The 12,832-nt window shown below is 42.4% G+C and overlaps 1 protein-coding gene across 2 annotated transcripts in view; it reads right to left on the reverse strand.

The window, feature by feature from the left end:
- LOC116304366 (putative ATP-dependent RNA helicase DHX40) overlaps positions 1 to 12,832 on the reverse strand; it is a 37,520-nt gene that overhangs the window by 965 nt on the left and 23,723 nt on the right. For both annotated transcript variants that reach the window (XM_089031639.1, XM_089031640.1), the window contains 3 exons: positions 2,710 to 2,825; positions 1,999 to 2,074; positions 363 to 449 (listed from right to left, as the gene is read on the reverse strand). In XM_089031639.1, the coding sequence (XP_088887765.1) occupies positions 363 to 449; positions 1,999 to 2,074; positions 2,710 to 2,825 (279 nt within the window). The remainder of the gene's footprint in view (positions 1 to 362; positions 450 to 1,998; positions 2,075 to 2,709; positions 2,826 to 12,832) is intronic.

The raw sequence follows: 12,832 nt of genomic DNA on the forward strand, positions 1-12,832 counted from the left end.
AACAAAAACAACGAAATGTTAAAATAACATTAAAAATAAATAAATAAATCAAGTCATTGAAATTTAAAATAATCATAATCTTCTATGTAAACGTATATGAGATTTTGCCCGCATGCTGTTGCTTTACAATATAACACAGGGTCTCCTTGCACATCAAATCAACCCCCTTTAAACCTTTAAGTAATCATTAGTAAAGGCCAGAGACTGAGGGTGGTCACTGACAGGGTTTCCTTACGTACAGGGTGAGGTATCATGACGCCGAGAGATTTTAATCATTTGTGGGCGATGTTAATATACTTTCTCATTTGATATTATCTAATTTCTAAACAAGATTTAAAAGTAATAACCTTAAATAACCTTACCGGACACACAGTTTTGACGTATATTTTTGAAGTACATATAATGTCGTTGAAGATAATCCAGTCAAGCTGATCTTCGCACCCGAAAAGCTAAAAGCAGAGAGGGAAAGCGGATTTAGTAAGTTTAAGAAAGATTAATGAAACTATTAAAGAGTTTTAGATTTACGTTCAAGATAACTGTGAATGTCAATTGACCAGTGAAAAATTCTTTTAAATTACTGAAAATGAACACGGTGAAATAAATCGCAAAAAAAATCCAAGAAGTAGAAAAACAAAAAAGTAAAAAAAGGTGTGATAGTTTTCAATAGCCAAAATAAAATTACAGGAAAACGATCAAAACGTGGTCACGTTTGCCGTTTACGGGAAGAACAAAATGTCAATCTAAAAATAGACTAAAAACTAAACTAAAGTTAAAGTTTTCATTACATTTATTGCTTTTTCGCGAAAGTATCAAAATCACCACTTTTGTTCTGCTTCAGCTTAGCAGAAGCAGTAAGCAGGAGGTCGAAATTGGTTCTCGTCCGAGTCCCACGCCCATAAAAGATTTGACCAAACATAAAACCTATACAGCGCGAACAATGTGTGAAAGACATCTGCGAGGAAGAGCCAATTAAAGAGTTTAGAAAATGAATCTCTCATCCTCGGAATCATTATTTTGGTCAAGTTTTTTTTGGGAGTTCGAGGTCTAAAAGACGGAGAAATCCTGGACGAAATAGTGTTGTGTTTGCAAGATGGCGGCGTGAACTTTCTACCCTTACAAAAGTATTTATGTAGTATATCGTCTACATAGGATATCATAGGGAAATTATATAAGAAAACAAAGGCGCGCAAGAAAAAAAAATTCAGAAGCATTTTTTATTGATTTTATTGACCTTTTTGTACTACGGAGGACCTTATCTTAACCTCAAATTTTTAAAAAGATAATTAATTATTAATTTTTTCCTGATTAATTTTATTTCCAAATTCACTTTTATCTAAATAGGACTCCCTGTGTGATAAAACACGATTGGAGCTGTGAGACACGAAGAGTTTAAGAAGACACGAGCCTTTTGCGAGCTCAATCACAGCGCCAGCTATTGACAAGCTTAGTTAGCAACCTGTTTAGTGATAGAAGCAATATTTGTTGCTAGATGGACTTCCCTAGTAATATCCTCTGATTATGTATCGTACTTTTGTAAACAAATTACGAAATAGACATAAACGCAACCAACATCAGGAAGTGTGATGCTAGAACAAACAGAAGACATGCTGGACCACAGGGAGCCCAATTTAAAGTAAATGGTGAAAATATAACCGGAAAAATTAAATAATTCTGACAAGTGTCAGAATATATATACATAAGATCGACATCAGATACCATAGGGAAATTATATAGGAAAACAAAGGCACGCGCGAAAAAAAAATGTTCTGGTGCATTTTTTATTGATCTTTTACTCCTTCACATTACGGAGGACATCTTGATCTCGAACTTAAAAATTTATTAATTATTTGATTTTCCCGATTTTATTTTCAACATTCACTTTAATCTAAATTGGGCTTCCTGTGGCTGAACTAGTCAATTCTGCGATAAATAGACTATTAAGGGTAATTTAGGCAACACGTTGGCCTAGCGAATATAATTTGCGGGAGGATACGATACCGTTGATGAAGGGTGGATAAAAACAGTAGTTCCATGACCATCCATTGTACGGAAACCTTTACCAAAGGTGCTGCACCTGTATGTAACAAAAACAAAAACAAAATTAATATTAATGATGATAATAATAATATACTGCAGTAAGCCTAATAAATTGAGATACAAAAATCGTAGAACAGCAAAATTTTTGATCATTACTTTCCTAAGGTCTAAGCAAGGAACAACAAAGGTAAATACAGTGAAATGCTTCATATTATGTAGTAACCCCTTTCCTTGATCAAAAAGCAACTGTCATGCACTTTTTTGTACAACGTATAGAATCAAAATAACATTAGAGAGTTTTAGATTTACGTTCACGGCAAGCGTGAAACGTCAGTTGACCATTTAAAAATTATTTTGAATAGCTTAAAAAGAATCGCAAAAAAGTCCAAGTAGTAGAAAAACAAAAGAATATTTGTCTTTGTTGAGAAGTTTTGTAAAAGGTAAAGTAAAATACACGAATTAAAACGATGAAAACGTGGTCACGTTTGCCGTTTGCGGGGAGAAAAAAAGTCAATCTAAAACTCTCTATTATTTCCAAATACGGTTATTAGCACATTAGCCGTTATGACCGGTGGGGGAGGGGGTTTAATTGATTTCATAGTAGAATCTATGAGCTATTTAATATGGAGTTATGTGTTACCATTACTGAGTTCTTTACGGCTGTAATCCTACCTGCGAGCTACATTACAAAAGAACCCTTCGCATAATGCTTGTCGAAGATGTTCTCGTCCAGCCTTTTTGCCACTTCGTGACGCAATTTTGTTTCTTGGTTTGTCATATTTTAGTTTCTAATCGATGAGAGTAGATAAATGGAATATTATTTGAACTCATGTGCATTTTTCTGGTAATTATTATTAGTTATCGTTCATAAAGGAAGTTCATAGTATCGATTTTTTGTAAGCCGGGCAAACATGCTGCATTTAGTTGTATCACAGTTCAAATTTCTGCAATAAAAAATATAGGACTACATGCCTGCCCAATTTGGAAATAATTGAATTTAAAAGATTCTTCTGACTGCCAAATTCGAATCGTCCAATTATCACTGTCCCCGGGATTTTTTATGCCCGATCATTGACAAATTGAATAGAATGTAGTCCTATTTAGTTCCTGTAAGTAGTATAGGGGATGGGGGTTCCAGCGCAACGACCACCGGAGGATTACCCGTCTAAAGTGAATTCCTCGATTCGTACCGCGATTACCCGCATCCCGTGTTTATGTAGTTAAATATGTTAGTCTATATATGGAGTGCGAAGATTGTAAGAGAACTTTTAAGAAAGAAGTGGACTTGAAGAAGCAATTGAAGATGAAGACGAAATGTATGAGCAGCTATAATTGTGGATGTGGTAAGAAGTTTGAGACTAAGGTTAAATTGTTTTGGCATTGTCAGGATTGTGAGTATGACTACGACGATCTGAAAAGGGTCTGGAATTAGGTATAAGATATTTCCTATTATATAGATGGAATCCCAAAGCAATTTCGAAACGGTGTTAATACCCGGTAACGGTGAGATTGACGTTAGACAGTTTTGGCGTCAGTCAGAAAGGAAGGTCAAGAGAACGCTTCGAAAAGGCATAGAAGAATTAGGAGCCCTGAAAGCTAGTATAATGGTAGAAGTAAGTTTATCAAAAGATGAGGTAACGACGACAGCAATGCTGCGATCAAAGTCACTGGTTATATTAGAGTCCACGAATCTGGATAGGTCACTCAGCGAAACCTTAGAAGCAATAATGGAGTCGCTGTCTAACTACACGAAAGAAGGATCAGGTTGGACAGTGGAGGAGGTAGAAGGTATGGAGGTTAGCATGGCAAGGTACGTGCCAATACGAGGAGGAAGTTACGTGCCCCTGCCGGTGTGGGTAGAAAGGAAGAAGGCAATCGTTAACGTAAAGAATGACGACAACCGCTGCTTTATGTGGGCAATACGATCCGCAATGTATCCAGTAGATAAGGATCCATGTAGACCAAGCAAGTACCCAACAGATGATTTGGAGTGGGATGGCGTAGAGTTCCCAATGCAGCTGACAGACATACCGATATTCGAGCAGGAAAATGACCTAGCCATTAACGTTTACGGAGTCAGAGACCAAACGATAGTACCACTAGTGTTGTCAAAGAGTAAAGGAGAACGAATACACCTTTTCTACCACGGCGGACATCATTCGTGGGTTAAACATGTTAGCAGACTGTTTTACAGACACACCAAGCACAAAGGTAAGAAATACTTCTGCGACTGTTGTTTATTATCCTTTACCAGCGTTAAAGCTCTAAAGGATCACGACGAAATATGTCGCGGAGTCGAAGAAGTGGCGCAACGGATCCAGATGCCCACAGATAAGAACCTATTGTACTCAGACCATCAAAAGCAGATGCAGGTGCCTTACGTGATATATGCAGACTTTGAAGCGTTGATAACTAAGGAAGAGCAGAAAAGTGGTGCTACGAATAAGGTGGGATTACACGAGATCTGCTCCTTTGGTTACATAGTAGTCAGATCAGATGGTAAGGCCGACCCTCCTGTAATTTACCGAGGTAAGAACGCAGCTAATGAGTTTCTAGAAGCATTGCGAGAAGAGGAGGAAGAGATAAGAGAACAATTAAGACGCCCAAAGAAGATGGTATTTACCAAAGAGAACCAGGAGGCTTTTACCAAGGCAAAGAAATGCCACATTTGCCAACATACGCTTCTCCAGTTTGGAAGACGGGCCAAGAAAGCGTGGGACGAAGATGGAAAGTATCTAGGAGAAGCTCATTTCAAATGTGGCAGGTATGCAAGGAAGGGGGAAAAGCCCAACAAGCCTTCCACCCACTGCATTCATTGTCATAAAGCATTCGTTGAGGATTTCTATGTGGATAAGGTTAGAGATCACTGCCACATCACGGGTAAATACAGAGGAGCGGCTCATTGGAAATGCAATATAAACTTCAAAGTAGACCCAGAAATGGAAATACCCGTATTCTTTCACAATTTAAGGGGTTACGACAGTCACTTACTTTTACAAGGAACAGACGGCTCCGAAGTAAAGTGCATACCCAACAACAAAGAAAGGTACATGTCCGTAACTGTGGGCAAGCTGAAGTTCTTAGACTCGCAGCAGTTCATGGCGGACTCCTTAGCAAACTTGGTTAAATACAACACGGAGTTCCCCATTTCCAGTCAATACGGCGCGGAAAGGAAAGGAGTCTACCCATACGAATACATGGATTCCTGGGAGCGATTCGAAGAACCCCTACCACCCAAAGAGAGATTCTACAGCACCCTAAACGAGTCTGGTATAAAGGACGAGGAGTACCAGCATGCGTTAGATGTGTGGGAAAAGTACTCCTGTGAGAATATGGGAGAATACCACGACATCTACCTACGTTCAGACGTAGTGCTGCTCGCAGATGTTTTCCAAAGCTTTCGAAAGATGGCAATGGAATACTACGGGTTGGATCCAGCGAACTTCTACACGGCTCCTGGGCTTAGTTGGAGTGCGCTTCTAAAGAAGACAAACGCGCAACTGGATCTCCTAACGGAATACGACATGTACCGCTTTATGGAAGACGGTATCCGCGGCGGTGTTTGCGGACCCAGCAGACGATACGCAAAAGCGAACAATCCCACGGTGGAGTACGACCCGGAGAAGCCAACCACATACATCTTCTACTTAGACGCAAACAACCTCTACGGTTGGGCAATGTCGCAGTACTTACCTGTACGCGACTTCGAATGGGACAACATAAAGCCCATAGAGTTTTACCTAAACGTAGGTAAAGAAGACGACAAAGGTTACGTGCTGGAGGTTGATTTGGAATACCCAGAGCACTTGCACGACGCGCACGATGAGTTCCCGTTAGCACCAGAAGCGATAGAGATACCATTTAAGCAGCTGTCTCCGCTGCAAAAGCAAATGTGTCCCGGATACAAGCCATACAGGAAGCTAACGATGAACCTGATGGACAAGCGAAAGTACGTGGTGCATTACCGCAACCTGCAGTTCTATGTGCGCCACGGCTTACGCGTGAAGAAGATCCACCGCGTTTTGAAGTTCACACAGGAACCATGGATGCGCTCCTACATTGACTTTAACACACAAAAGCGTACGCAGGCAAAGAATGACTTCGAAAAGAACCTGTTTAAACTAATGAACAATAGCGTATTTGGTAAGACAATGGAGAACATCCGCAAGCGCGTAAGCATAAAGATAGCCAGCACCAGAGAGGAAGCAGAAGCATACGTGTCACAGCCTGGATTCGTTAGATACGTAGAAATGTTAAACTTCTACGTGATTCACATGAAGAAAGCGAATCTATTCCTGAATAAACCCGTATACACGGGGTTTACAGTGTTAGACCTATCAAAGCTGCTCATGTATGAGTTTTACTACGACAAGCTAAAACCGAAATACGGTGGTAAGTGCCGCCTCTTATACACCGACACCGATTCCTTGATACTAGAGGTGCACACGGAAGACATTTACGAAGACTGTGTTCCCGACATCGATGAATACGACACCAGCGATTACCCACGCGACCACTTTCTTTACTCCCCTAAAAACAAGAAAGTAATCGGGAAAATGAAGGATGAGATGAAAGGAAAACCCATCGTGGAATACGTGGGCCTGAAACCCAAGATGTACAGCGTGCTAAAGCTGGACGGTGTAGAAAAGAAAGCTAAAGGCGTAAAAAAATACGTGGTTAAGAAGGACATAACCCACGATTCCTACTTAAAGGTCCTGCGTACGCGTAAGGAACAGCGACATAAGATGAACAGCCTGCGCAGCTACGGACATCAAATACACAACGTTACACAGGAGAAGGTGTCACTGTCTGCATTTGATGGTAAGCGATGGATGTGTGATGATGGTATCCATACGATAGCATTCGGACATCACACGATAAGCAGTTCTTCTTTGACGAACCCACGCGTGGGACCATCATGAAGATAATACAAGATGGGCTGACCCTTCTTAGCTATCGCACTTCGGATCTGGTAAGTTTCCAAAGACCAATTAGGATCCGTAGCTCTTTTGGATCCTCCTTCTAATTCACCCGGCTCATAGAGATATCGAACCGTGACATCGCCTAATCTTTTTTCCTGGGGGAAGACCGCCCTCGAACTTCTGACGAAGGACTTGTGTTCCACGTGTTTCTTTTTTATGGCATCCCTGGGTTTTATTCCCGTAGCCCTGGCCGCCTCGTTGTTCAAAGCCGCGACGACCTGGGGAAGCCTCTGAGTCCATTCCCTGTTGCGTTTGGAGGGATCTTCCAGCTCTTTCCAATACTGGTATCCAAAGAGACGCTCGGCCAAGGTCTTATTGAATCTTTCGACAATGCTCTGACCCCTGTGGTACTCAGCTTCAGCTCTCCTAATCTTAGTGTTGTGGTCTTTCAGGGTCTTAGTAACCACGCCCATGAACTCTGTCCCCGCATCCACTTGCAGCAGCTTGGGCCATTTCAAAACGCGCTTATAAATCCTACCTAGGGCTTCTGCGACTTCCCCAGAATCCTTGCTGGTTATGGGTTCGGCGTCCTTGTATCTGCTTGCGATATCGACTACGGTCAAAGCGTATCTATAGGTCTTCTTTCTCACCTTGTCGTGCGGTAAGAAGAGCAAATCTGCCTGATGAACTTCGTTAGGGGTATTTACGGTAAAGCTGGGCCTGGGAATGTACTTGGGTACGGGAAGATAAACCTGCCATAGGGTTTGTTTTCTTAGCCAGTTCTTAGCCGTTTCTTCTGATACCCTGGCCGCGGTCGCGAGTTTCTTGATGGCCGACGCTCCTTTCCAATAGCCTTCAGGCCCATAGTAAATCCTTTTGAGTTTGTCCTCTACGCGGCCCATTATATGAATTCCAAAACAAGATTGATCTTTCGCCCGTTGAAATCCACCGTCTTTCCGTCCACCTTAATGGCGATGTTTATGCTTTCTACCAAATTGGACAAGTCATAGCTCAAAGAAATGGGGGTGTATTCTACCAGGTCAAATGGATTACCTTTGGGCAGAAACTTGGACATAAGAGAAGACTTTTCTCCATTGTTGTAACTATGGACCAAGTCGCAATAGACTTCGTAAGAGGATGCGGCTTTCCATTTTACGGGTATGGCTGTGTCGGTAATTGTTTTGCCCGAGGCACATTATAAAGATCCCAATGGGTCAGACTTTCCAAAAGTTACTGAATAATTTGGCATATTATGTTTGAGGGTCATTTCGTGCGGCAACCCCGTGGTGAGAGTATAACCGCGCTTGGCGAGCTCCTTAGCAAGGGTGATTGGTGTGTAATGTCCATCGGGCAGCATTACGCCTTGATAATTGCCGCCGCCTTTATGCTCAGTGATCAAGGCATTGACTAAATTATACCAAGAATTGTACAAAGAACAACTAACCAGCCTAACCTTATGGGCTTTAATGGGGGGATTCAAATAAGTGGTAAAGTCATTCTTGTCGCTTTCCAAAAAGACGATCATATATTTCAGGAAACACAGTTTCCTTCGTTAGAGCAGATACGCCAAAGCTACGCCTCCTGCCAGCCCTGCGACTCCTACAAAGACCAATTCATTGTCTTTTTGCTTCTTAGAAGGCTGGTAGTAATTCTTGAACTGAGGCCTTTTCAACCCCGTTAATGCCGCGGGGTGTGCTTGCGCATAAAGTTTGAAGGCGTAGTCTGTGTTTTCGAAGTTCTTGTCTGCCTGCATTTTGTCTTGGTAGTTCTTGTCCAACCAATCCCTGTAAGCTTGTCTTTTTTCATTCCAAGCTGCCACGTCTCGCTGATATTTCTCCAGCGCCAAGTCGTGCCTTTTCCTTTCGGCGGCTAAGTCTCCGCTTTTGTCGCCTCTAACTAATCTATCTAAATACTGACCACCATAATTAGCTCCAGTGAATGCTAGAGCCGCGATAATTCCACCTGCTACGACAGCCATTTATATATTACACCGTCGGCAAATACTTTTCCTTCCGTAGGTAATCCTTTAGCATGATAGCCCCGCCTACGGCAGCGGTCATCTTAGCAAAATTAGCGAAGCTCTTGCTTGGGTCTTCAGTAAAGTCTTCTTTGAGCACTTTCTTACCTACCCAACCAATACCCGCAACGATGGAAGTAATAATAGCTGCTTCTTCAACAGTTTTCAACAACGCGGTCGACATTATATTACAAAGCGAGAAGGTTATTCCATTTCAGGGATCTTACTTTTTCTAACAGCCGGTTCCACAGGTGCGTGCACGGGCGCGTGATATGTTGCGGCCTCCCACTTTACTTTTGGCTTCGTAGCCCGCCATTGTAAGTAGAGGCTGCCTGCTGCTATAGCAATTCCTATCGCGCCAATGACGTACCCAGGATTGATAAAGGATTCCTCTTCTTCTACCTTTTCCTCTTTCTTTGCTTTGTTCTTCCTGTTCATCTCCGCGAGCTTCTTCCCCGCGGCAACTCTGCCTGGAGATTTAGCCTTGGTAATCTTGGTATCTTCTACGGGTGGTTGTTCTTCGGTGCCACTCATCTTATATCTAAGGACTTGAAGGACTTGACAAGTAACTTGACAATGACTTGATGACGACTTGACAATGACTTAAGGACGACTTAAGTAAGTACTTGAGGTGACTTAACTAAGTACTTAAGGATAACTTGACTAAGTACTTGAGGCGACTTGATCAGGTACCTCAGTAAGTGCTGCCTGGAAGACCTTTTCGACTTCTCTGTCCTTCTTGAAGTCCTTCCAAGTTGTTCCAAAGGAACCTAGTACCTCCTTCAAGTCGACGTGCTGAGCTACGTGCAAAGCCGCAGAGGCGACTGCCATTAACTTACCACACTTCAAGGACAGCCACCCGCAGGTTTTCTTAAGTTCTTGGGCGATGACATAGTCCTCGCTTATGTCCTTCCGTAGTTGCTCCACGTCGTCTATGGGCAGCGCAAGTCCAAGCAATTTAGTCGCAAGTCGGATGGCGGAGTCTGCGACGGCGTCGGTGGTCTTACTTGCAAGGGCGGCCTCGTACCTCTTATGGAACTTCTTAACTTCCTCTTCTGACAACTTATTAACCTGCTCATGGGTAAGTTCCTTGCCTATCATTTCTTTGCACTTCCCAGAAGACACCAGGATGTTAAGTTGTTCCTTAAGGTTACTTTCGTCTAACTGTGTGGGGACTTCATCTAAGAGCTGCTCAATGTCCATATATGTTAATGGAATACGGAAACCTCAAAGAGAAGATCATCTTGGAATGTTGGTGCGTTTTTAAATGTCGCATGTATTCGTGTAACTGTTCCTTGGATATCTCACCGCCGTAGTCGCTTAAGATGGTTTCCAGGTCAGACTTGCTCGGCGTATAAAATACTACGAGAGAGCCTATGTTTTCCCTAAAAGGCTTAGAGACGCTGGTAAGCTGCTGCGAGAGCAACCAAACGCTGATATTGTCATGCCTACCGCTAAAGGCGAGCTTCACTAATTCGGAAGTGCGTCTTTTTACGTCGTCCCCACAGGCAATGTCATCCAGTATGAGTAAAGTCTGTGTATCTTTAGGGAATTGCTTGTGCCAGAACTTAAGATGGCTGGATAACTCGTTAGGATCTAAGATATCTACAAAGAAGTCGTCATCTTTCACTCCTATGCCCGTCCAGGTGCGGTTGTTCACGTAGGTGGGGCATAATAGCACTATGTAGTCGAAGCGGTATCTAAAGGGTCCTAATAGCTGCTCTACCACGAACTGGGTCTTTCCGCAGCCGGTGGGTCCTACTATTAAAGCGTTACAAGGCATGTGATCTGGGTTCATTTATATTTTAGAAAATCACAGGGATTTTCACTAGATATATAGATGGAGCCAGTGGAAGCAGTGCAAAGAATTGTCGCCGACGCAAAAGATAAAAGAGACACCATAGAAATGCAAAGGGAGGAGATAGACCGGTTAAAAGAGCGCGTGCAGGAGTTGTACGACGAAATGTGCGGCCTGAAGCGCGCGGAAAGGTTTGGTGCGCTGATAACGATGGCAACGTGGGCTAAGGAGTCCGTTAAGGACTTCATACGATATCCCCTGTAGAATGTCGACGTTTAGGTTAAATCTTTGTTAAGTATATGCTGTTTAAAAAGTGTCTTAGAATGTTAACAATAAGGTTAAATCTTTGTTAAGTATATGTGGAAACTATTTAAAAAGTGTCTTAGAATGTTGACAATAAGGCTAAATCTTTGTTAAGGATGTGCTATTTAAAAAGTGTCTTAGAATGTTAACAATAAGGTTAAATCTTTGTTAAGCATATATGGAAAGCCCGTAATGGTTAGTAGGCGGCTTAAAATAGTAAAGTAGGGTTTGCGCAAAGAGTCTCAAATCCCATTTTTATTTTTATTTATTATTATTAAGAATAATTAAGGATATTTAATAATAATAAATAAAAATAAGAACCCCTTTGAAGGGCACGTCTTAACAAAGATTTAACCTTATTGTCAACATTCTAAGACACTCTTTGAAATAGTTTCCAGGCATCCTTAACAAAGATTTAACCTAAACGTCGACATTCTGAGACACTCTTTGAAACAGTATCCGGGGCAAAAGAGTCCATTAAGGACTTTATGCGGTATCCCATATAAGGGTTATTAAATCCTTATTATATATGGAGTGTGAGCGGTGTAACAAGGAGTTCAGCAGCAAGCAAATGTTAAAATACCACCCGGAAAAGAAGGTATGCGCTAAGAAGGCACGCGAAAGGCGTTGTAAGGAGTGTAATCGACTCTTTAGCAGCGCGCAGATGTTGGATTACCACGTGGATAACCGCGTTTGCCTAAAGAACGTATGTGAGCGCTGCGAGGAGGACAAGAACGATGAATGGCACCGACATCGATGCCGCGGTAATTACGACCTGCTAAGCGTGGCTTGCGAGGAGCACGGCGACGTTGCCGCACGATGTTGCCCAAAGGAAACCCAAAGGAAGTTAACGCGCCGGAAGAAGGAAATTGACCAGCGCTTTGCGGAGTTTGACTGCGTCGAAGGCGTAAGGTGGGAGGATAGAGAATATTGGGAGGCGCCCTGCGATCGCTGCGGCTGTCAAAGGAGCGGTCAACATATTTGGCAGTGCCTTTACGACGGCCAGGGCGGCTTTAAAGAGTACTTAGATCGCTTCGAAGCTTGGCATGCCAGCAATGAGGCCGCAAGGAAAGCCCGTAAGGATTAGTAGGCGGCTTAAGATAGTAAGATAGGGTTTGTGCAAAGAGTCTCAAATCCCATTCTTATTTTTATTTATTATTATTAAGGATAATGAATAATAATAAATAAAAATAAGGACCCCTTTTAAGGGCGCTTGCATAATCTAATAATAATAAATAAAAATAAGGACCCCTTTTAAAGGTATATGCTAGCCTACGCAGCCGCCTTTCTGGGAGGCATTCTAATTACCCTTTCAATATATGGACTGTATTACTTGCGAACTACCTGCCGACTGCATTGCGATACCCAAACCGCGTAAAAAATACACCTGCCTTCATTGCGACAGGGTATTCTCCGAAGGATCCTTTGTGGGGCATTGGTGCTCCGCAGATCCTAAAGCGCAGCGGACTTTAGCAGACGCGCTTAACTACAAAGAGGAGATGGAGTGACTCTTCTTTCAATGTCAAACTTCCATCGGCCATTTACCTTACCATAGCTGCGTAAGTGGGTGAATTCCTCGCCCTGAATTACGTACCGCACGCAATCCGGCGCCCAAAGGGAATATTCCTTGCCTTCTAAGTCTTTGAGGACTAACCGTAAACGGTCGATGTCTTCGAAGACGACGTAATTTTTTATTTCGTATGCTTTACCGCAAATCAGGTCACGCCAGTGTATTTGGTTGACGATCATTATATC

The sequence above is a fragment of the Actinia tenebrosa genome, unplaced genomic scaffold (assembly GCF_029948245.1).
Source record: "Actinia tenebrosa isolate PJP-AT-01 unplaced genomic scaffold, QUT_ActTen_1.0 PGA_scaffold17__23_contigs__length_9995812, whole genome shotgun sequence".
Taxonomy (NCBI): Eukaryota; Metazoa; Cnidaria; class Anthozoa; order Actiniaria; family Actiniidae; genus Actinia; species Actinia tenebrosa.